The sequence below is a fragment of the Nilaparvata lugens genome, chromosome 2 (assembly GCF_014356525.2).
Source record: "Nilaparvata lugens isolate BPH chromosome 2, ASM1435652v1, whole genome shotgun sequence".
NCBI classification, from domain to species: domain Eukaryota; kingdom Metazoa; phylum Arthropoda; class Insecta; order Hemiptera; family Delphacidae; genus Nilaparvata; species Nilaparvata lugens.
The window spans coordinates 28,658,087-28,682,791 of record NC_052505.1 but is presented as its reverse complement, the minus strand read 5'-3'; the positions used below and the strand labels follow the sequence as shown (position 1 = coordinate 28,682,791).

General features: G+C 34.9%; 2 protein-coding genes across 3 annotated transcripts in view; one reads left to right on the top strand and one right to left on the bottom strand.

The window, feature by feature from the left end:
- The window catches only part of LOC111055421 (ras GTPase-activating-like protein IQGAP2), an 86,862-nt gene extending 84,303 nt beyond the window's left edge, over positions 1–2,559 (bottom strand). The window contains exons 1-3 of the mRNA XM_039420048.1: positions 2,228–2,559; positions 1,818–1,935; positions 359–593 (exon numbers count right to left, since the gene is read on the bottom strand). Coding sequence (XP_039275982.1) covers positions 359–593; positions 1,818–1,935; positions 2,228–2,246 — 372 coding nt within the window. The 5' untranslated portion in view covers positions 2,247–2,559. The remainder of the gene's footprint in view (positions 1–358; positions 594–1,817; positions 1,936–2,227) is intronic.
- A 24-nt stretch (positions 2,560–2,583) lies between these two features.
- LOC111055418 (cAMP-regulated phosphoprotein 19) lies at positions 2,584–20,658 on the top strand. 2 transcript variants are annotated; one of them, XM_022342625.2, is made up of 4 exons: positions 2,584–2,897; positions 3,013–3,114; positions 5,886–5,999; positions 13,736–20,658. In XM_022342625.2, exons 2-4 carry the CDS (start codon positions 3,037–3,039, stop codon positions 13,955–13,957), a joined length of 414 nt encoding a protein of 137 aa, XP_022198317.1. In that variant the 5' UTR covers positions 2,584–2,897; positions 3,013–3,036; the 3' UTR covers positions 13,958–20,658. The 2 variants fall into 2 exon arrangements, with proteins under 2 accessions (XP_022198317.1, XP_022198316.1); XM_022342624.2 differs by having other exon boundaries at positions 2,741–2,897; positions 5,883–5,999.
- Positions 20,659–24,705: the final 4,047 nt, after the last annotated feature.

Sequence of the window (24,705 nt, the reverse complement as noted above, 5' to 3'; positions counted from 1 at the left end):
TTCATCCCTCCGAAACTTTGAAGGGTCAAAAGCCTCACCTCTCCCAAGGTAAGCAGCATGCTTACTCCTATCTACTACTCTGTCCATGCTAGAATCTGTGGAAGGAGATATCGAGTTCCCGTTCCCCTCACCATGTCAAAATTAATATATCTCTCGAACTTGAGTATATTATCACTAGATTGAGTGGTTGGCCATTCTTTTTCTTGGACATCCTTCGACTTCCAACTGTATTTTTTCAGTTTATCTGGATACGTTTCACATTACAACTATAAATTTAAGCGGATATTATATTAATATGAATAAGAAGGACTTAACTGACTAGTATGAAAAATAAAAAATAGTTTGATGCTTCTATTACCTTGGGCAAGCGCACACACTCCAAGGCCTTGAGCCAGTAGTTGATGTTGTCAGTGTGCCGGAACTGCAAGCCCACCTGGGCATAGCGCTTGGCGTCCAGGTCGTAAATTCGGAATAGCGGAACGGCGGAAGGGGACAGCAGGTGGGCCAGCTTCCCCAGAACGATGCCATTGCGGAGGTTCTCCTCCAGTTCTGGAGCCGGCGGTAGGCGCTCTTTCAACATGGCTTCTAGCCATCTGATGAAGAAAAACATGAGCTACATCAAGTGCATTATCTTGTGTTAGACAAATACACTTATTGAGAATTTCTAGTTATATAGTTAATGATGGTTTGATGAAATTTAGCAAAATTATATTTTGAGTACCGCCAACCGATTTTGACTTTGTCCCACCTTGCGGGAAAATATTCAAAACCGTTCATCTCAGATCTCTGTTATCCAAAATCAATGTTCAACATTGATAGCCGTGTAGCCCTAATCATTATCGAGGTTCTACAATCGATATATTGTCGACTCTCCTTAAATTAGTTGAACTATTGACAAAAAACAAATTTTCCTGTTACATCCGGTGATATCGTTGTCGGAAAACTTCAAATTAGAAAACCCATTTCTTAAATACTTATGATATCTATATCCATAGTTAACTTGTTCGAATTCTTTTTCTAGATAATACAAGAAGGTCAGTTTTAGGTTAAGCTTAGGGTTAATTTAACTCAGTATAAGAATTATGATATTATTCGGGATATGATGCAAATACAATGCAATATATGATAAATACCATGTATTTTATTTGAAAAAAAAACAAAGTATCCACGTTGCTTGAAATAAATAGCCTACATTCTGAACATTCATCTGTTGCAGATTCTGCAGCTGCTGACAACATGCCTCGACGCTACAAAAGATCTTCAGGTAGCAGAAACTTAAATATTTTTCAATAAATAATTTGTGATTTTTCAAAGATGATTCCATTTGTTTTTGATAATATTATTTATTTTAAAGGTTTATGTCTGGGTTTTAAACTCTTGAAAATTAACTTTAACACATCAATTTCTCAAAGTGGAATAGAGTAACCCCAACCTCTTATTTTCAAAAAAAGATTCCTTTGTTGAAATGCAGAAACATTTATTCTACATTTTATAATGAAAAATACTCTTTGAACATTGCAGAAAATTATAGAAAATAATGCAAGTAATTTGTTTTTATTCAAGTAGTCTATCAATTGCAAGATACTGTATTTAACATTTCAAGTTTCCAAAATTTGGACCATAGCAAATGAAAGTACCTATTAAGAACAAGAATAGTGTAGGTACCAATATATACAGATTAGTTAGCAAATTATCTATTTATCAATTGATTCATTTGTTGATACAATTATACATATCATACAACCATAAGTATAATTGTAAGCCTGATCTTAGAAATTATTGTTGAACAGGTTCATAAAAAACTAATTTAAACTCACTTTTTTGCCTCTTCCAAATGACACAGGTACTCATAAGCAACATTTTTACGTCGTGCTTCATCCATTTCTTCAGCTGTACATCTAGCCTCATCGTTGATGTTGGATATTCCTTCAAGTACTGAAAAAAAGTTTCATAAACAATAGGCTAATTATTGTGATCTGATTCTTAACAACAGTGTCATGACAATAAACGTGCAACATTTTCTTTAATAATTCACCGAGTTTGTAATATTAATCGGTTATTATATTTTGTTTAAATAAAACTATTCTCAAGTCATAAGTTCAGTTTGATACACTAGGTAGTTATTTAATGTTACGGTAATGAATAAAATAATGCACGTGCTGATAATAAGATATTATTCAGAGATAAATAGCCTACTGAGTGTAACAATAGTAAACTTATTACTCACAGTTACTGAAGCCAGGCATTTTGAGATGAAAATTAATCTCGCGTCAACAAAAATGATTGTTTTACTGTAACAAAATCATAACTCAAAAACAAAGCTCAAAGATTAAAAGTTTTCAACATATTTTCGTAAAAGTTATAAACTGTTGAGTATTATTATGAGCTTGTATTCACCACACATTCTACAACTGAAGTCTTAACTCGCAAGCAACAATTTATTCCAAGCAGAATTTAAAATGCCTGCATTAAAAAATAAAAAACAATTTCCAACTTCCATGAAATTTAAAGTTTTCTCAACTGCCAAATTCCCCCACATAACCACCTGAAACAAAATCTAAATCAGCTGCTTGCTTGTCTGTAATCCGTATTATTTCTATCAAAAAGGCAGGTGCATATTAGGAATTATTGTACTTGTATGATTTTTATCCTAAAAAAATAATTTGAACGAATAAATTATAATAATACTCTTGCTTTTATTACTTGATAAAAATAAAATTAGTGATTATCTTTTCATTCTTTATTAAAAGTTTTATAATATTTCTAGTGTTGGTAGCTAACAAATGATCAAGTTCTGACTTCTGGCGCTAGAACGTGTGAGTGGGAGTGAATTTTTGTTAGCTTACTTGAGGTTATTAGTTATTTCCGTAATATTTTCTTTGAATTTGATTATTAATGTAAGTATTTGTAGGCTTAATATGTTGACCGTCAAGAAATTTATTTGAAGAAGTTTAACACTAAAATTCTGATTTAAAAGAGCTTACGGTATAATACTTTCCTTAAATTCTCCAGATCTTTGGAATTTAATATTCAATTATGGAAGGACAAGATGAATCCGTTGCTACCAATGATGAACCTCAGATTCTAGCTGAAACTGCTAAACCTGAAGCCATGGTGAGTCAAATGCTTAAAAATGTTGAAATTTTTTACTACTAGGTGCCGTTTGCACAGTCACAGTTTAAACTAAATTTCATTTCAAACTGAATTAAATCCGTATCAAGTCTCGTTTGTTATAATGTGTTTTATTTTGAGTTTAAGCCGCCACCTGATTTAATTTCGTTTAATCTTTGACTGTGAACACAGCCCTAAAGAGCATAGTGTACGAGCAAACGTTTCATTCCAGTTATCATTGAAATATCAACTCATTCTTTCAAGGTGTGCAAGCCAAAATTGTTAATTAAAATAGTCATTTTAAAATAGGTTACAACTGTTTAAAAACTAACCGTATATTGGTCGTTCAGTCGACATAAACTAATTTTAAAAAGAAATTACTACGTTGTTTTTAGAATCTGTAGTTTTCAATTAATTATATTTTTTATTAAAAAAAAAAATTGTGGAGTTACAATAATTAAAATATTTATTTTAAAATAGGTTATAACTGTTTGAAAACTAACCTTATTTTAAAGTCGTTTAGTCGACGTAAACTAATTTCAAAAATAAATTACTACGTTGTTTCTAGAATCTGTAGGCTAGTGCTACATAAATTATAATTTTTTCACTAAATATCAAGTAATAATTGATAAATAAAATATTTTTAGTTTTATACACAGTACTTATAAAATTATATGAAGTTGGAATGTTGATAATATTACTTAGGTGTAAGATGAAGTCAAAGTGGAATGGAGACAGGTTGTTTTTGGTGGGAATAAAAGTAAAAACTGTTGTGATACTGTTAATGATTTAAATAAAGTTTGTAAAACATGAATAAACGGACTGTATTGAGCTTAATGGTTTTCTTTATATTGTGTGAGCTACATCTTATTGTGATGTGTTGGAGTGAAGGTAAAGCGGCCCATAGACGAACAACTTGGTTAGAAACCTAGTTGCCAACTTGGTTGGCCACTGTTTCCCACAGACGGTCAACCTGCTTTTGCCAACTTCATTTCCCTCAGTGACTACTACATTTGATTTATAGTTTATATGCCCCAGCCGCGTCCGCGACTTTAAAAAAGCACCTTCATGGTCTCAAAATACGAATTTCGAAGACGTATACGCTAGGTGTGAAAAGACCTAGAAACTGTGATACTTTTATTTGTTATTATCATCAAAGCAGTAATCGAACAATCTATGTATCTCTGGTTCTATTAAAGATATTTGCTCAATTTTTTTTTTCAGTAGAGGAGGAAAAAATTAGTAGCTAAAATTCAATATTGAAATATCAATTTCAGAATGAGCTGAAATTTGACATCATGGATTCACCAATTACAATCATAGAAACAAATCTGAAAAACCTTAAATCTCAGGTCCTTTGGTCTGCACACCAGGTCTTTGGAATGACCACTCGCGACGTTATAGACAAAATACAAGCAATAAATTTACAGGGAATTACTTAGTCTTACTAGTCCTCTCTGAAGGACATTAAGAGGATGATTATAAATCATCCTTGGGAAAACAGCTGATAATAATTATTGTGTCGTCTGTTGGTGATGGAAGTGAGTGAGCGAGTTCATGTGTGGTGGACTGTGTCAAAATTATGACTCAGCTGTTGAACTTTTGTAATCATTCAATCAGGTACTTAGTGCCGGTTGCAAAAAGACCGGGTTATTTTCAATCCTCATTAATTCCAGTAGATCCATCTTTTTGAAATGGTCTTCTCTGATTTAGTTCACGTGAAGTTAATGAGGATTAAAATCTAACCGGCTTTTGTGCAACTGGGCCTTCGGGAGGGAAAGTTTCGCCTTCCCTTTGGTAATTAATCTCAATTTACTGTGATTAGATAGAACATTTCTGTATGAATGTTATTATAATTTCTTCTTTCGTAATGCATGTTTTATGCTTTTGTACTCCAGAGCGAAGCTCGTTTCCCGATATTGATTATAAATAGTGAAAATGACAACCTCGCCTCGAATAATCCAAGCAGTGTCCCATTGCAGCCTTTCTAGATGCAATCAGCTGCTTGCGTTTAAAATAATTCAGTCAAATATCTTGTAAATTGCCAGCCTTCAGCATACAATTTGGTACACAATGCATACCATGCCGCTCTCCCAACTTTGAAATTCCTTGGAGACCAAAATACGATCTTCCGACTACTTTTGACAGTTGAAAAAATAATTTCAACTATTTCTGAGAAAAGTTTCTAGCATGTCGAAAATTTCATGTTTTTTACTCGAAATGTCTCGACATTGACGAACATAGTCATTAATTTAATCCTTCAACCCTGAAGCTTTTTTAGTACTACTAGGATATCGAGGATGATAATATTCTACATCCAATTCTGACGTTGAATTGGAAATTTGAGAAAGTTGCAATTATACACGATTTGGCAACCCTGTAGTTTCTTCGGATGGAGGGCCAAGTCTCAACTTATTTTACACAAACTATACTTGTCTTATTCTCAAATCCTAAACAGAACTGTGGGGTCAAAAATTGCTCCTCACTATCCTAAACAGAACTGCGGGGTCAAAAATTGTCTTCCAAGCTTTTCCCTCTATACCCTTTTTTGAGCATTTATTGCCTGGACTATTGGAGCAATTATAGCCACTAAAATAAGCTAATATAATATTTTAGGATTATGATACATGATTCATACTGTTAGCATTTGACGATGAGAATCATTGAGAATCTTATTATATGAAAGGTATGCTGAAAGTTTAAAGTGGATGATAAATTCTCCCCTCATTTTCATTTTGAGAAATAGACATTTAATGTTTTAATTTTTTCAGCAGCTATCGTCTAGTGAATTGGAGAAACTCGAAGAGGCAAAACTGAAGGCGAAATTCCCCAATGCACCTGGATTCAGAGGCCATTCTGCATTCCTACAGAAGAAGCTAGCCAAAGGGGTAAGCGTTACAGTGAATAATCCGATTCCGAAATGAATCTACCCATTGCGATAGCTTCTTGTTCTATTGAAATGAACAAGACCTGATTATTAAAAAATCTGGTGTGGCGCACTCACACAACTTTCCTTGCCGTTATGAAAATTGATTAACTGACGCTAGTGTTCCCGCGCATATCAAATCTACTAATCTAAGATCTGAGACAGCTGGTGACAGGACAATAGCGCTGCAGACACACGAAGTCTGCTATCTCTTCATAGTGAATGATTCAATAGAATGAACAGTTGCCAACAGTTTGCAATTGAATAATCTTATTTTCTCGCATTTCGAGCTTATTTTCAATTTTAGGTGAAAATGTTACTGAACATAATCGTAGAGATTTTCATGCTGAATCTTTTCCACTTAAATTTTCTAGTTTAAATTGTATCTGAATACTGATAATTGGGAATCTAAAATCAAACTTTGCATAGATGGGGCGGTGCTCCTGAAATTTTTACAGATATGGGACTTGTGGCAGTCGATAGAGCTTATCAATGAATTTTTTAGGTATGAATTTGATCGAAATCATTGGAGCCGTTTTCGAGAAAATCGCGAAAAACCCTGTTTTTGACAACATTTTCGCCATTTTAGCCGACATCTTGAATTGCATTTCATCGAAATTGTTCGTGTCGGATCCTCATAGTGGAAGGACCTTAAGTTCCAAATTTCAAGTCATTCCGTTGATTGGGAGATGAGATATCGTGTACACAGACGCACATACACTCATATACACACACACACACACACACACACACACACACACACACACACACACACACATACAGACCAATACCCAAAAAACACTTTATATTTCCAAAGCTTTAAAATGACATGGAGGCTTTAAGTCCATATTTTACAGTTGAAGCGTCATCGGAATTTTTTTTCAATTTCTATTGCAATCTAGTCTAAAAAGACTAATGAGCAATTTTTTCCTAATATAATAATGGGTTAAATATTAATAAGATAGGTAGTTCTCACCAGGACTACTACTTCTAGCAACTAACTTGAAATTATTGACAAAATATAAATGATATAATAATAGTAATGAAATAAGTTATCATGTATTAAAGATACACATTCACACTATCAACACTGCTCTGCTTTTGACACTTTCACTCCACAGCACCACACAACTCGAAGGGTTTGGTCCGCTTCAATCTGCGCAGCATATGTGTGTTGTCAAGTAGCTGAGCGACTTCTTCATTTTCATGCCGTTGGATCCTGTCTGCATGCTTGCGTGCGAAGCGCCCAATCTCTGTTGCAACGAACTCCACCTCCAAGTCTCTGTGGATGTCGACTTTCCGGCTGAATCTTGGAGCATCGACGATGTTCCTCAAAACTTTGTTCTGGAATCGTTGAATTACATCAACATTGCTCTTGCTGACACAGCCCCAGAGTTGGATTCCATACATCCATATGGGTTTCAGGATTTGCTTGTATATGAGGATCTTGTAGGTTGAAAGAGCAGAATTTCGACCTATCAACCAGTAGATTTTTCTATACCTTATTCCCAGTTCTTCTCTCTTTTTCTTCACATGTGCTTTCCAACGCAACCTTGCATCCAGAGTCATGCCTAGGTATTTAGCCTCGTTAGCAAATGGAACAGGTTTTCCATTGATGGCTAGGGGAATTTGCTCACATTTTCTGTTTGTGAAGTTGACTTGGACAGACTTGGTCTCATTCACATTGATTTTCCACAGTTTAGCCCAACTGGAGATTTCATCAGCAGCATCTTGAAGTTTCCTCATAGATTCCTGACTGTTGTCGCCCAGAGTTAGTACAGCTGTATCATCAGCAAATGTAGCCACTGTATCATTTTCCAACTCAGGTAGATCGCTAGTATACAGTAGATAGAGAACTGGCCCAAGAACACTACCTTGAGGTACTCCTGCTCTAATTTCTTTCAGCTCTGAATAGGCGGCTTCCTGCTTGACTCTGAAATATCTTCCCACTAGATATGACTCCAATATTTCAGTGTATTCAATTGGGAGCATAGTTCTCAATTTTGCTAATAGGCCTCTATGCCACACCTTATCAAATGCTTGGCAACATCCAGGAATACTGCACTACAAATTTTCTTCTCTTCAAGAGCCATTTCAATCAGATTGGTAATTCTGTGGACTTGCTCTATGGTAGTGTGTTTCTCTCTGAATCCGAATTGATGTTTTGGTATCAACTTCTTAATCTGTATAATTGGCTTCAATCTTTTTAAAAGCTGTTTTTCAAATAATTTTGAAATAACAGGTAGGAGAGAAATTGGCCTGTAAGATGAAACATCATGTGGTGTTTTCCCAGGCTTTAAAATCATTATGACTTCTGCAACTTTCCAGTAATCTGGGACATATCTCAGCCTGAAGGATGTATTTATAAGGAATGTAAGCTTCAAGATAGCATTCCTGGGAAGCTGTTTCAATACATCTCCAGCTATGAGATCAAACCCTGGTGCCTTCCTGGTTTTGATGCTACTCTTGATCATATTTTCCACTTCAATTACAGTGACTGGTGTGATCCTCCCTGATTCTTGAACAGTATGTGGCAGATGTTCATCATCATCATAGCTGTCATCTGTTTTCCAGATGATTTGCAAACCTAGCTGATTTTTGTTTGCTGTCTCTAGCCCACGTACCATCCACATTTTTAATGGGTGCATTTTGGCATGAAGTTCTTTTGATGCACTTAGTAGCTTTCCATAGGGAGTAGTCAGTACTTTTTTCATTAGTCAGCTCAGTGAGATACTTGGAGAATGTTTCATTTTTTAGATTTTTTATTTCTCTTCTGAGCTGCTGGGATAAGTTGCTCAGCAGTCTTGTCTCTTGGATCCCTAGAGTTTTGCCATTTCCTTCTTGCTCTTCTCTTCTGTAATAGAAGATTTTTTATTTCAGAAGGATAGTTGTTGCCTTGACTCCTCCTTTTTATTTCAGGTGTACATGCCCAGGCTGCTTGCTGAATGGAGGTTACAAATTTCTCAATTTCCACATCAAGCTGATCTCTACTTCTAAGTGGTAAATTGAGATCTCATTCTCGCACACATGCAGTAATGCCTCTGCGAGAGTAAATATTTCTTAATATATATATTTGTATATCGCTGTCATTTCTGTGGTGCTGACATCGTCTTATTTTTATTGTAGGCCTAAAGTGTATTCTTATTTTATGATGTAGGCTACCACTGTGATTGCTTGTAAGACTTGTGAAATAAAATAAAATCTATGCTTTCTTCCAGTAAGAGTCTGAATTGTTCCCAGTTTGTGTATCTATTGCAGAGAAATGCAGTTGGTTCTCGTTCTATTACACTCTCGCTCAATGTGAGTATAATTGGTGAGTGATCCGATGTCAAGTCACAGCTGTCTTCAATTTTGATGTAGTTCGTGGAGAAATCCTTGATGATGAAAAAGTCTATCAGGTCTGGAATTTTTCCTGTGACTGTTGGCCAGTATGTTGGGTTTCCATTTGATACTGCTTCACATTTGAATTGCTGGATTGCACTAAACAGTTCTCGACCCTTTGTAGTGGTTATCCTGGAGCCCCAATGGGTATTTTTAGCATTGAAGTCTCCTCCTATGATGAACCTTCTTCCAAGATGTTTGAAGAATTCTATGTAGTCTTGCTGTTTTAGTAGATGTCTTGGAGGGCTATATATTGCTGCTAATGATTCTTTACATCCTCTGAGTTCCAGTGATATAACAGAAGCTTGAATTTCATCTGTTTAGTATTCTTTTTCTTCAGTGTGCTGTATAGTTTCTCTCACAATTACTGCACTACCTCCCCTTGCTGAATTATTTGGATGTGTGGTATGATAAGTTCTATAGCCTCTGATTTTGAGATAGGATTGGTTAGTTGTGTTTCTGAAACAAGGCAGATGTCTATTTTTTTCATTATTAAGTACTAATTCTAGTTCTTGCTTCTTCTGGAGTATGCCATTGGCATTCCATGCCATGATTTTCAGTGTGCGGTTCATTGCTTCGTTTTGCTCCCAGCCGGGTTGGTGCTGCTTTCCAGTTTCTGTAACCTTTTTTCAAAGGAGGATAGTAGGGTTTCTTGCTTTTCCAGCTTTGTTAGTATCATCTGTAAAGTTTGTAGCACTCCATCCTCGTGATTGTTTTTCTTCATCTTCTTATCCAGTCCTTTTTTTGTAGTATCAGCATATGATAAGGGTTTATCAATGCTGACAATCTTGTAGCTGCTATTTCGGTGGAAGAACCAGGTGGTTTTGCTTCTCATCTTCTGCAGTTCGATAGCAACACCACCCACGATAGCTTGCTGGATGATTTTCACCACAATGAATACATTTTGGCTTTTCTCCAGCTGCCTTTGTGCAATCCTTGGAGCTGTGTTTACCAGCACATTTGACATAACGAAACTCTTTAAAACAATATCTCCTTCATTCATGGTGATTGATGGTGGTGGTGATGAATTGCAGCTATTATCTTCAACTTCTTCAAATTCTGGAAAGTCGAAGGTTTAACTAGTTTCCATTCCTTCCCATTCATTATTCTGATTAATATAATTATTATGACGGCTCAGCAGTTCTTTCTCACCAGTTCGTTTTTTCGGGAGGTGACCGACCGCGGCAGGCGACACGAGCGCGCACACGCGTACTACTTCCACTCAAAGCCGGCTCTATTTTTTCAGCGTAAGCAAACCTATTGTTCTATTGAATATAGTAAACGACACTAAACTACACTAAACGATACATATAACTATGTATACTATTGCTGAAATACTATTAAACACTCTCTACATGTTACCACTTCGGTGTCTAACCGCTGACTCATCGAAAATGAGTAATGAGGAAAATGAGTTTGCAGCGGAAAACACGCTTTTTCCACCAAATGCCAATCCCAACAATTGGAAAACCGTGTAACTCATGACTTCTTGGAGGAGGTACAGACTTGGGAATGGTATCAATCTCTTGTGTAGAAAGAGATCATCCATGATGGCAATCTCAAAAATGTTTGTCATCATGAAAAAAACAAGATGACGGCAAAAATATATCGATTTTCAAGAAATCGTCTGTAATTCCAATAATGTCAAGGATATCGGATCAATTCAGTCATCTGGAAGCTCCAAAATAATAATATTACAATATCCGAAAGATTTATCCAATTCCACCAACTTTAACTATGGTGAATATAGCTTCAAAATCATTTGATCGAGTTCACATGACATGATATTCCTCCTAAACTAGAGTATATCATAATTTTCAAAGTTGATCATTATTTGACAATTTAAAGTGATTAGTGAGTGTTATTTTGTTATTCAATTTGGTTTGTATATAATATAAATTAGAACTTTTTTGTTTACAAATGTTTGAACTGAAAATTGAACCTGAATTTAAGTGTATGGAAAATAACCTACTTTCTGGACTATTTATAGTGTATGAATCAAAATTTGGGAAAGAAACAGTTTTGGGCTGTGCCTGTTAGTACTTCCCCAATCATTTTGAAGAATTGTGTTCGGTTTATCAAAAGTCAAATATTAATAACGAGCGAAGCTCGGTGTCCCGATATTAATTGATTATTCTAAACAAGAATGAGCATTTTATATTACATTAGATATACCAGAATCACCAATCCTCTATAGAATGCAGTGGCAAGGCAGAGAATCGGCAACGCTGTTCTCCTATCTTCCTACACTGCCATTATAACGTGCACCTCAATATAGTAACTTTTCCCCTCAATTGCTTCTTTCTCAGCCTCCATAAGATATATTACTAACCATCTGACATTACTGTACCAGAATTTTAGTTTGATTCTATGTAGTTCATGAAAGAGGAATTTTATGCACTTTATAGGAGAGGAATTCCTTCAACTAGGTACTACTAATAATAATAATAATAATAATATCGTGTGACCTGGCTGGCTCAGGTCTGGTGTCAAGAGTTTTCAGGTCGCAACTGATCAATTTCAGGGCCTCTGACGTGACCTAACGACTGCTTTTTAGGCAGCCGGGACCGACGGTTTAACGTGTCCATCCGATACACGGGAGTGGCCCGAGAAACTACTATAACATGATAACATGTTACCATATTCTATTATATCAAGCGAGCAATTTCTGTATATATATATATATATATATATATATATATATATATATATATATAATAATAATCTTCAACTTCTTCAAATTCTGGAACTAAGAAAGTCGAAGGTTTAACTAGTTTCCATTCCTTCCCATTCATTATTCTGATTAATATAATTATTATGACGGCTCAGCAGTTCTTTCTCACCAGTTCGTTTTTTCGGGAGGTGACCGACCGCGGCAGGCGACGCGAGCGCATATATATATATATATATATATATATATATAGCACTTAACAGAAAACACTTTAAAGTTTTATAATATAAATATAAACAGGATACACACGACACTGATAGATTAAAAACACTTGAAAATTTACATTTAAACGAGAATTTTCGGGGGCTGGGCCCCCTTTGTCAATCAACCAGGAAGTGTTTTTAATCTATCCGTGTCGTGTGTATCCTGTTTATATTTATATTATAAATATTTATTTATTTATTTATTTGGTTATGTGGTTATATGGGTATATATTTATGTTCAACGGATCTCGAAAACGGCTCTAACGATTTTCACGAAATTTGGAACAAAGTAGGTATATGATATGAAGATTCGATTGCACTAGGTCTCAACCCTTGGATAACTCACTGAAGTACATTAAAAGAATAAATATGTCCTTGGAAAAACAGCTGGAAATTTTGTCGTCTGTCGATACCGTAATGGAAGAGAGTGAAATAGTCCATGTGTGTGGGATGATCCAGCTGATCTCATAAGAAGAAAAATTTAGCAAGATAAACTTATTTTCGTTTATTTCTCTTTTTTTCAGAAAACATGTTCACTTCATAAAGTCCAAAATAGTAACTAGATGCTGTTAGTGATACATAATATATAAAAAAAATATTGTAGCAAACATAGTATATCAGTCTAAATCGAATTCATAGTATATCTATTTGTAATTAATGATGTGTTTGTTTTTTGAAGTGTGAATAGATTGTTATTTTGATGAGTGATAGTAGCTTAACCTTGATTTTGATTTGGACTGTAGTATAAATTTGAAAACGGACAGTTTTGGGCATAAGCCTGTTGTACCTCTTCATATAACTGTAAAAATAATTATACGACTGAGAAAATGAATAAATAAATACAAACTATAAATTCAATCTTTCGTTACAAATTTTCTATGCTTTTACACTCCAGAGCAAAGCTTTGTCCCCCGATATTTATTTATCATGTTATATGATGTAGTTGAAGAAATTCCTCTCCTATTCAGACTTCCTTGCCCTCAATCACTAATATTCCATATTTGTTTGAAAAAGTCAGTCTGAGACTAATATATAATTTGAACTGAAGCGGAGGAAAAGAGCTCAAACGTTTAAAGGTAACATTTTTTATTGAATCTATTATTTGACTTGATAATATCGAGTGACCTGGCTGGCTCAGGTCTGGTGTCAGGTCACTCCTGATCAATTTCAGGGTCTCTTGCAAGACCTAAGGACTGTTTTTGAGGCAGCTGGGACCGACGACAAATGTGTCCATCCGAAACACATTATTTGACATGATATTTCATGGTAGTTGTAGGGATTCCACTCTTTTTAACAGCTGGATCAGTGCTAAAAGAGATAGTACTTTTTGTATTTAATTTTAAATTAAATTTCGAAATATTTAATATTTTTGTATTGTTTCAGCAAAAGTACTTCGACTCTGGCGACTACCAGATGGCAAAGCAGACGTGCGGGGGTGGCGCGGGGGGCAAGGGTGGAGCAATGGGTGGCGCTTCCCGCCAGATGCCGCCTCAGGCACTGCTTTCGTTCGGTACAGGCGACGCCATTCCGACGCCCGAGAGTGTCCCGGCGCGCAAGACCAGCATCATCCAGCCCAAGTTCTCGTCGCCCAACCCCGCCACATAGCTTGCGCCTGCGCACTGATGTGTCTCAAACAGCTGTTGCATGTGAATGTGAGTGAATGAATGATAAGTGTTGAATGAAAAGCTACAAAATTATTTCAAAATTGAAAATACGAACTACAGTTACATGTGTATGGAAATTATAGTTGAGTTGAAGTGTTGAATGAATGAAAAATGTGTGGAAAATAAGTGTCGATAAAGTGCTGATGAACGTTTAAGTAGGTAGTGTATTGAATTAGAAGGGTCTCTATACGAATAGCTGTTATAAGCCATAGTGATGTTGAATTACAGTAAGTGATTGAAAAGATACAAAGTTATACAAAATTATTTTGGAATTAAAAATGCAAACTGCAGTTACTTTGTTATGTGAATATATAAAACTTTGTAATGTGAGTGATTATACTTCAATTGTGTTGAATGAATGAAACTGCAAATTGAGAAGAATGACAAATTGTCGCCCGGTTTTATGTACGTCTATTAATACTATATTTCATATCATATTTATTCATTTCAAATTGTTTGTATTGATTGATCCATTTTACTCCCAAGAAATGCTTACAGTTTGAAGTTTAGGACGCATGTTTAGAAATGTTAGGCTATTAATGTGCCACGAGTGATGAAAATGTTCATAAATTGTTGACTAGTTCAAGTATTCAAGTTCAAGATCCATGCTAAAATGTTGTGAATCCTGGGCTTAGTGATGTCTGATTCTCAGTATTTATTCAAGTACTGTAGAATAAACTGCTGTTTTAGGGTTGAAACAGGTATTTCATTTTTCCACCCATTTCAAAAAAAAAATGAGTCTATATCTTTAATAGTAGTTGAGATACAATGCCGGAATGTACTATAATTTATTATATGCGATATTATGACGTAATGTACTAGAATTTAGTCGTATTATCAGCTACTTCCAACCAGGTAACAGTTACTTTCATTTAGATTACTGTTACTAATATTTTTCATGTGAATTATGTTTAATGTGTGATCAAGCATACTTGTAACAATTTCACACCAATTACCTATTTCAAAAGTTATCAACTATTTCAGGCAGCAAAATGTTAGGCAAAAAATATTTTAAAAATACAATTATTGTAGATATTTTTATGACTCGTGGTTTACACATATTATTTGTACTCATTTACTGGATCTAGCTAGTATTCACTGTATATTCAATATTAACCAATTCATTGTATGTATGTTATTAGCTATCAGTAGGTATTATCAGTATCAGTAGGCTGACCAATAATTATTTGCAAGAAACATGTTAAACCCAATTTAGTTGAATGTTATTAACGATATTACATACTCAATAAGTTAATAGTAATTATTATTCCTCAATTATTGATTGGAATTATTCATACATTGATCAGTGTTATTTATTAAATATTAAGTTTTCATGAATCTGACAAACTATTATTATTCTCCATTTACTTTTAGTTTCATGAAATACTTATAGAAGACTTACTTATATCCATGGTTAATTTCCTAGAGATTCAAAAATATGATTTAAATCGAACAGTAAGTTGATTTTTTTTTAATTTTTACCAGTTCTATGTGATTGATGTGTTTTGAAGTTGAAGCAGGTGATAACCACTATATTGTGTCGATTGCCTAGATTGTGTAATATTTCTGACCCTAGTTTTTTTCAACATTTTCTCTTCTTTTAGTAAAACCTCTTCTGTTGGATGGATTTGGAGTATAGGACTTGGTAGTATAGCTCTAACATAATAACAAATACAGCGAGTGGACCTTCGAATGTTTGCTAGATCGGAATAGTTTATGAGAAACCAAATAAATATAAATCTAAATTATCAGAAAGCAGTTAGTTAGAGTAAATTCAAGTTAAAACAGGATACAAAAGATCCAATCTAATAGTTAGGCCTACCGTATTTGTAACAAGAATATTAAAGGAAATTGAAAGCCTAAAACGAATGATAGGAAGACTACTGAAAACCGACATCAATTATAAGCAATTAGCTGCACATACATTTGAAAGGTAAATATTGTAACAAATTAAATGCAAACATGAATTAAATTGGAATGGCCAACTTTCGTACCGCATCACATTTTTTTAGGAATGGTAATCCAAAATTATAAAGCGACGAAAAAGCTATACAATTAGCTAATCTTGTTTTATAATAATAATAATTTATACCAGTTACAATTATATAATTTATGCAATTATTCAAATACTAAAAACTCCCTCATTTTCTATTCGCCTCACAATGATAGCAAAACACAAGAGTAGAATTACCTCCTAAGAAATGAGATTGCTAAGGAGGGTGGTGGGAAAACCCAAAAGAGACAGAGTGAGAAATAGTGTGATCAGAGGATTGGATAAAGTTTAGAGAATGGTTGAAGGAACCTGGCGCTCAACGGCAAAAGGGTATCAAGAAGAAGAAGAAGAATAGCTGTAAAATTTCTAGAAAAAAAGAAACGTCATGTTATGAAACAGTTATCACATGAGCAAAGGTCAGTACTGTCAAGAGACGTCAATAAATTCTTCATCCCACGAGATACGAAGTTGATTGTTGCCCAAAGTGATGCTGCCACTAGCAGGTGGGTCAAATTTGATAACGAGAAACACAAAGTAGCAACCCGTAATGGTATCTGGATCGATCCGCAAACAAACGCCATCAGGATCATCAATAATGATCGCCATATTGCTAGTCAGAACGCAGCAGTTTCCACTCCTCCAGTCAGGTGTGGTGAGGATACTCAAAGGAGTAGCTCAGATTCATCAATCAATGAAAGATGTAGCCAGAATACTGGAGTAAACCCTAGGTTTAACCTAGCGCCGCAGTGCAGGATGGTTTCTCACAGCTTGGCGTTGTTGTCATTTGAGATGGTTGTCTGGCTTGGAAGTGTTTCGGCCGCATTGTTGGATGACTGTTAACGGTTGCCGGAAGATCAACAGCTGGGTTTTTTTCGTGATAGAGAAATTCTGATTGCAGATTCGTTCTCAGCGTCCCCAAGTTTAGCCTGAAGGCTCAGAATGTCAACAATGTTTTTAAATAATTAAAAATCATCATGAAAAGTCATTAATATGGTAGTACACCACGTTTCTGGAAACTTTTTACTGGTGACTGGAGTTATTATTGATTATAGGTAACACAAAAAACAAAATAATCGCGAGAAAAAAAACTGCTGATAAACGCGAATAAGACCGTCACTCCATTGTTCTATAGTCTCGGCTGCTTGGCCGAGCCTGGCTTGAGGGATCAAATAACCGACTGGAATGATCTTTCGTCTGTCCGCTAGGCGGAACTACGCCGACCATTGCTGGGTGGAAGATGTTATTGCGGCCGCTCGCATTCCCACCAACGCTGCTATTATTTGCTGTCTCAGCGCCTAGTCCGAGTCAGACAAGCATCCAGCCTACACTGCGGAGCTAGGTTAAGGTGCCTGATTTTGTTCCACCGAAGCGAGGTGAACTGTTTACAGGTGGAAAATGGATGCCTGCTAATCAAGAGATGTGAAGAGAACTCAGATAATGTGAGTGAGACCTACAAATACAGCTATTGGTGATAATGTAATTGACGTTTAGGTTAAACATGAACCAATGGAATGTAAATAAAATGTGGAACCCACAAAAATACAGTACATTTCAATGATGTAATTAAAGTTGAGCAGTACATCTAATGAAATTGAAGTTGAACATGACATCTGATGAAACAATAGAATGTGAGAATGTTCGGAATCAAGCTTTGGAAGTCGAGCCCATAAATTAGTCTTGAGGAACGCCTTTACTAATATCTGGTAAAACATCAAAGAATGTTCAAATAATATAATAATATTGTGCAGCTGAAACGTTTCATTGTATGAATTACAAATAACTGATTAGAAACTATTATTTGGAAAATACTGAGTGATTCACGTTGTAGACTGAAATTTGGCAGCATGGAGAGAATAGACACACATACTAGTGCACACTTTTAATTAACTACTACCTAGTCGTATACTCCAAATCCAACAGAAGAGGTTTTACTAACAGGAGAGAAAATGTTGAAGAAAACTAGAGACAGGAATATTACACAATCTAGGCAATTGCCACTTACTCTAGTAAAAATGTTTTTAGATTTTTACCGGTTCTATGTGATTGATGTTTTTTAAAGCTGCTTCAGTTTTAAAACACATCAATCACATAGAACCGGTAAAAATCTAAAAACTTTCTTACTGAACAATTTAAATCATATTTTTTAATCTGGAGGTTATTACAAATTGATGTAAGTCTTCCAAAAGTATTTCATGAAACTGATAATGAATGGAGAATAATAATAGTTTGTCAGATTCATGAAAACTTAATAGTTAATAAATAACACTCTGATCAATGTAGGTATAATTCCCATCAATAATTGACGAACAATAAATACTGTTTACATACATATTACAGTTTCTAATCAGTATACATTTGTAATCCATACAATGAAAAATTTTAACTACACAATATTATTATATCATTGGAACTTTCTTTGATGTTTCACCAGGTATTGCAAAATAAACACAGATATTAGTAAAGACGTTCCTGACTGATTCATGGGCACAACTTCCGAAGTTTGATTCCAAACATTCTCACATTCTATTGTTTCATCAGATACATGTCCTAATAGTACTTCAATTTCATTAGATGTACTGCTCAACTTTAATTACATCATTGAAATGTGCTGTATTTGTGGGGTTCTCAACATTTCCCTCACATTCCATTGGTTCATGTTTAGCCTGAACGTCAATTACATTATCACCACTAGCTGTATTTGTAGGTCTCACATTATCTACATCAGTCACAAGTTCATCACCAGCACCAAACAACAGGTTGGTTGTTGTGAGTTGGTTGAGTTTCAATCAATTTTTTCGCAGGAACATTTGTACTGGAGCATAAAGTTTCATCTATTGTAGATGAAAAATCAGACCAATGCTTTCCGGAATTAAAAGAGGATGAACGTTGTGTGGACAGGTTTACAAACCGGTTTGTACCAGTTGCAAATTTTGTGAGACTACGGTTGAAGATGGCGGTGGTTTGAAGAAGCTGGTTCTGAGATTTTAGTCAAAACACTTTGAGTTGCAGATGACGTGTTTTGAGATGACATATCGGTTTGAGCCGGTTGTACATTTTGCGAGGTAATGGTTGAAGATGGCTGTGGTTTGCAGGCAGCTGGTTCTGAGATTTTAGTCGAAATACTTTGGGTTGTATATAAATTACTTAGAGATGACACACTGCTTATGCGTTGCTCGTGTTTTTTCAATAAAGATAGACAACTACCTGTGTTTTTCGAACTATTTTGCTGTACTTGTTTCTTTCCTGATTTTGGGAAACATTTGCCGAGTATTTTGCATACATCTCTTGATTGGCAGACACCCATTTTCCACTTCTAAACAGTTCACCTCATTTCGGTGGAACAAAATCAGGCACCTTAGGGTTTACTCCAGTATTCTGGCTACCCATCTTTCATTGATTGATGAATCTAAGCTACTCCTTTGAGTATCCTCACCACACCTGACTGGAGGAGTGGAAACTGCTGCGTTCTGACTAGCAATATGGCGATCATTATTGATGATCCTGATGGCGTTTGTTTGCGGATCGATCCAGATACCATTACGGGTTGCTACTTTGTGTTTCTCGTTATCAAATTTGACCCACCTGCTAGTGGCAGCAACAGTTTGGGCAACAATCAACTTCGTATCTCGGGGGAAGAAGAATTTATTAACGTTTCTTGACAGTACTGACCTATGCTCATGTGATAACTGTTTTGTAACATGACGTTTCTTTTTTATAGAAATTGTCTCAGCTATTCTTCTTCTTTTTCATACCTTTTGCCGTTAAGCGTCAGGTTTCTTCAACCATCCTCTTAACTTAATCCGATCCTGTGCCATTCTCTTTACTTCAATCATTGTTTTTCCTCTTCCATCAGCTATACTCTCTACATACTGATTCCATTGCAGTGGTGGTCGTCCCCTGCCTCGTTTTCCTTCCGGTCTTGCCACCATAACCAGCCTTGCCTTTCGTTCATCACACATCCGAGCTACATGGCCATACCATCCTAAGGTTTTTCGTTGAACATTTTGGTAATCAGTTCCTCCTGTTTTAATGTTCCTCTGATCACATTATTTCTCACTCTGTCTTTTTTGGTTTTTCCTACCACCCTCCTCCTTAGGTATCTCATTTCTGAGGAGGTAATTCTACTCTTGTGTTTTTCTATCATTGTGAGGCATTCTGTTCCATAGAGTGGGACTGGCTCTACTCTAGGAGAGCTCTTAGCTCTAGTGTTAACAGTGGAATCATTGGTTTTGCAATAATAGATCTTTTGACAATATAATTTAGTCACAATTTCTTCTACTCATTCGTTTTAGGCTTTAGATTTTCTGTAATACATATTCTTGATAAAAATACGGATAACTATTAGATTGGATCTTTTGTATCCTGTGTTAACTTTAATTTTAACTAACTGCTTTCTAATTTAGATTTATATTTGTTTGGTTTCTCATAAACTATTCCGATCTAGCAAACATACTGCTATATTCGAAGGTCCACTCGCTATATTTATTATTATGTTAAGACTATTTTATTATTATCGCAAGCTTTATCGATTGATACATTTGAAGGCTGTTAGACAAGTTGTAAATATTCATTGGACTTATTGTTGATGTTTCAGTCGAGATGAAATGTAATCTTTTTTCTATTGAATAAAGTGTTTCTATTTGTGAGTATCTATGTAGTATGGTGGTATTACCTATTCCTGATATGACACGCAACGATCAATCTGAAAGCCAGTGTCAAGGAAAATCTGAATCACCATAGTGGCGTATCTAGAATAATATTTCGTAGGGATCATAGAATTGGCATAGAACTGGCACTTAAACTTTGGGGGACACTGAGGGTTGCGAGGGGTATGGAATACCCCCAACCAAAGGAGGATATAGCATTATAGGCTTAACTTTTAATTACTACTTCTTAACACTTTATGAACTTGAAACATTATTAACAATATTCTTTCCAAGCTTTAATGATGTTTTGGTGCTCAAACAAATTTGTGGAGGCGGGTTTTAAACCATTGAAGCAAATTCCCAAATATTGATCATAGTTGATCATATCAACTGGGAAATTTTAGGGATACTCTCTAGAAAAAGCGGCTGCATTGTTCAAGTGTATGAACTACTATACTCAGTCACTCGTTTCCACCACATACATCAAACTAAATTTATGTAAGCTATATTGATTTTTTTTTACTTTCCTTGCCCTATTACCATAGGTAAGGAAAGTATTGCTTTCCAAAAAAATTTAAGGTACCCTAATTTCAAGTTTTCTATACGTTTCAAGGTCCCCTGAGTCCAAAAACATGATTTTTGGGTGTTGGTCTGAGTGTGTGTGTGTCTGTGAACACGATAACTCCATTCCTAATTAACCGATTGACTTGAAATTTAAACTTAAGGTCCTTATACCATGAGGATCCGACAATAAGAAATTCAATAAATTTCAATTCAAAATGGCGGATAATGGCTAAAAACCCATATTTTTCACGGTTTTCTCGAAAACTGCTCTAACGATTTTCTTCAAATTTATACCCTAGATAGCTATTTATAAGCCCTATCAACTGACATGAGTCTCATTTCTGGGAAAACTGCAGGAGCTCCGTAATATTTCTGAGAAGAATGAATTTTGTTAAACGGAATATCTATCACGATTATTCAAAAATGACTTGACTGATTTTTTTCAAATTTATACCCTGTATAGTTATTTATTAGCTCTATTAACTGGCATGAGTCTCCTCCCTGGAAAACTAACAGGGGGTCCACCCCATCCCTGAGAAATTTACTTTGTAACCTCTTTCTCGTGCATGAGGTAGGTAGGTAGAGCAGTTTATTCAAAAGAATAACTTACATGTCGATATTTTATTTGTAGAACAGCTGTTTTGACAACTTTTAAAAAATCATCAAATTTCATAATTTATTCAAACAAAGGAAAATGTACTCTGAAAACAATAACAATAGTATAATCATAGTTTTAATTATTTAGCCGCCAATCAGCATAATGTTATTCCCCGAAATTATCCTCTTTTAAGAATGAGGCTTATAGATCAATGAGCAAGGAAAGTTGTGTGAGTGTACCACACCAGATTTTTTTAATAGTGATGTATGGTAAAAAGCAACATAACTGACTTACTTTGAAGTGCTACCTGCAGTTTTCTGCTATCTTAGTCTGTACGCACTAGATCACTCACTATTTAGCGCATAAATTTATTATTGTGCTGTTCTCTCATCTCTTATTCTTTGGCTTATTATTGTAATTATTGCGAGCCAATTATAGTCCAGGCAACGAATGTTTAAAAAAGGTATAGAGGGAAAAGTTCGAAACACAATTTTTCTCCCTGCAGCTCTTTTTTAGGATAGTTAGGATGTAAACATATCTAACGTCCTCACCCCTACTCCCTGTGCTAAGGGGGTGGGATTGGTTTGAAAGTACCATTTTTTTAGTTTCTCGCATATATCTCGAACAATATGCGTGTTACGGACATTTTTATCCAATACAAAATTAAAGCTTATTTAATTTGCCTACACGTTTCATTCGTAACATTTTTCCATCTCTCATAGTTTTCTAGATATACGCTCTTGAAGGTGTGACATTTTAAAGAAAACCCGTTTCGCCTCAGATTTTTGGCCTTATTGGTTAAAACACTCCAAGCTAATTATGAGCTCATAGAGTATCAAATTCTCTTTAATTTGATGCATGATTCCATTATTTTACGCATCTCCCTATGTTGCAGCAGTTCTAGTGTTTAGTGTAAAATATTCAGATTAACAATAGATAATTCGACAGAGATTTGGAGGAAATGTCTGGAACACAATATTTGACTTCGCAGCTTTGTTTTCAAGCTTGCAAAATTTCCAACAAGTTTTATCTGTAACATTTTTCCATATCTCTCATAGTTTTCATAGAAGGTGTGACAATTCAATAAAAATCCAATTTGCCTCAGATTTTGTCATTTTTCTTGGCCTTACAACTTTTCAACGATTGATTGAAAAAATCCACGCTAATTATGAGCTCAGAGCATTAATTTCTTATATCTCCTCAAATTCATGTATGATCCCATTATTTCACGCATCTTACTACGATTGTTGCAGCAGTTATAGTGTTAAGTATAATCTTCTTCAGTACAACAGTAACTGATCAGTTGACAGGAAAATTTGGAGGGAATGTTCGGACCACAATGTTTTATGTCGCAGCTTTGTTAGAATGTTAGAACATAAAGCTAGCTTGATAAAGTCCTACATGTGTTGTGCAGTAGAGTTTTGTGATATTTCCATTAGTTTTTGAGATATCCGCTCTTAAAAGTGTAAAATTTTTTAGAAGGTTAACATATAAAATGTCCTCATCCCTACCCTTTGTGCTTAAATGATGAAAGTGGTTTAAAAGTTGCGTTTTTTCATTTCTGGCTTACACGCATATATCTTGGAAACAATATGCCTTTCAACGACATGAATAACTTAACAAAAATGAAGCTTGATAAAGTCCTACATGTGTTGTGCAGTAGAGTTTTGTGATATGTCCATTAGTCTTGGAGATATCCGCTCTTAAAAGTGTAAAATTTTTCATATTTCATCCAACTTTTTGCACTTTTAGGGCTCACCTACTCGAACATCGGAAAAATTAGTACTCTTCAATTTTTTGTGTTATTCCACTATTTTATGCTTTCCATCAATCAGCTCTAGTGTTAAGAGCGGAATCATTGGTTTTGCAATAATAGATCATTTGACAATATAATTAGTCACAATGTCTATCACAATTTTTGACTCTGCAGCTTCATTGAGACTACTAGTTGGAGGTGAAAATATTTAAAATCCTTATCCCTAACCCTTGTTCTAAAAGTGGAGTACCGTCAAGTTGACACAAGTTGCTGTATTGACAATTTCACACTACACTAAAGCTGCTATAGCAATTGATGGAAAGTATGAAATGTTAAATAGCACATCAAATTGGAGAAAATTTTTATCAAATCAAAATTTTGGTTTACGAATTTATTGATTGATTTCAAATAAAACACAAACATCAATACATTTATAATATATTTAAAAAATAAAAAATCTACAAATATAACTTTAAAAGTTTGTAATAAACAGAACTTACATGTCAACGTGATAAAATGCTCTTTGAATAGGTTCATAAATGTATTCAAATTCCGGTAGAGTTCTACAGAATTCGACAATCATTGGATTGCAGTTACTGTAATGTATAATCTAGAAGAAGGCCTTAACAATGCATATGACTTGAAGTGTATTAGAATGAATCTCAATATCCAAAATGTTTAAAACCCTCAATTCATTTTGGGTGTAATATTCTTGATTTATACAGTTCATTTTATATTATATATCTCTATTCATTATATACTTTTTTCTAAAATTATTCGATGAACAAAAAATTTTTCAATTATGATAAATAACAACAAATTTTGATTAGATATCAATGGGTAACTTGATTTGAAAGATGTGAATAGTAATATCAATCGTATGATGTTATTTAACATATAGTTAAATAATGTTTTCTTTATAAAAATCTTTTCATTTGATATCTAGTTTATGAACATGCAAAAATCATACTACAAAAAGTGTAACAGCTTGATACCATCAATCTAGATTGTGTCCAAGAAAAATGGAATCAAACTATGAATCAAATGGTTCGGAGCCCACATAAGGCTTTAATAATTTTTCTTAGCCCACAAAACGATTTAGCATGGGAAATATTCTTGGCGAAAGAAGAAA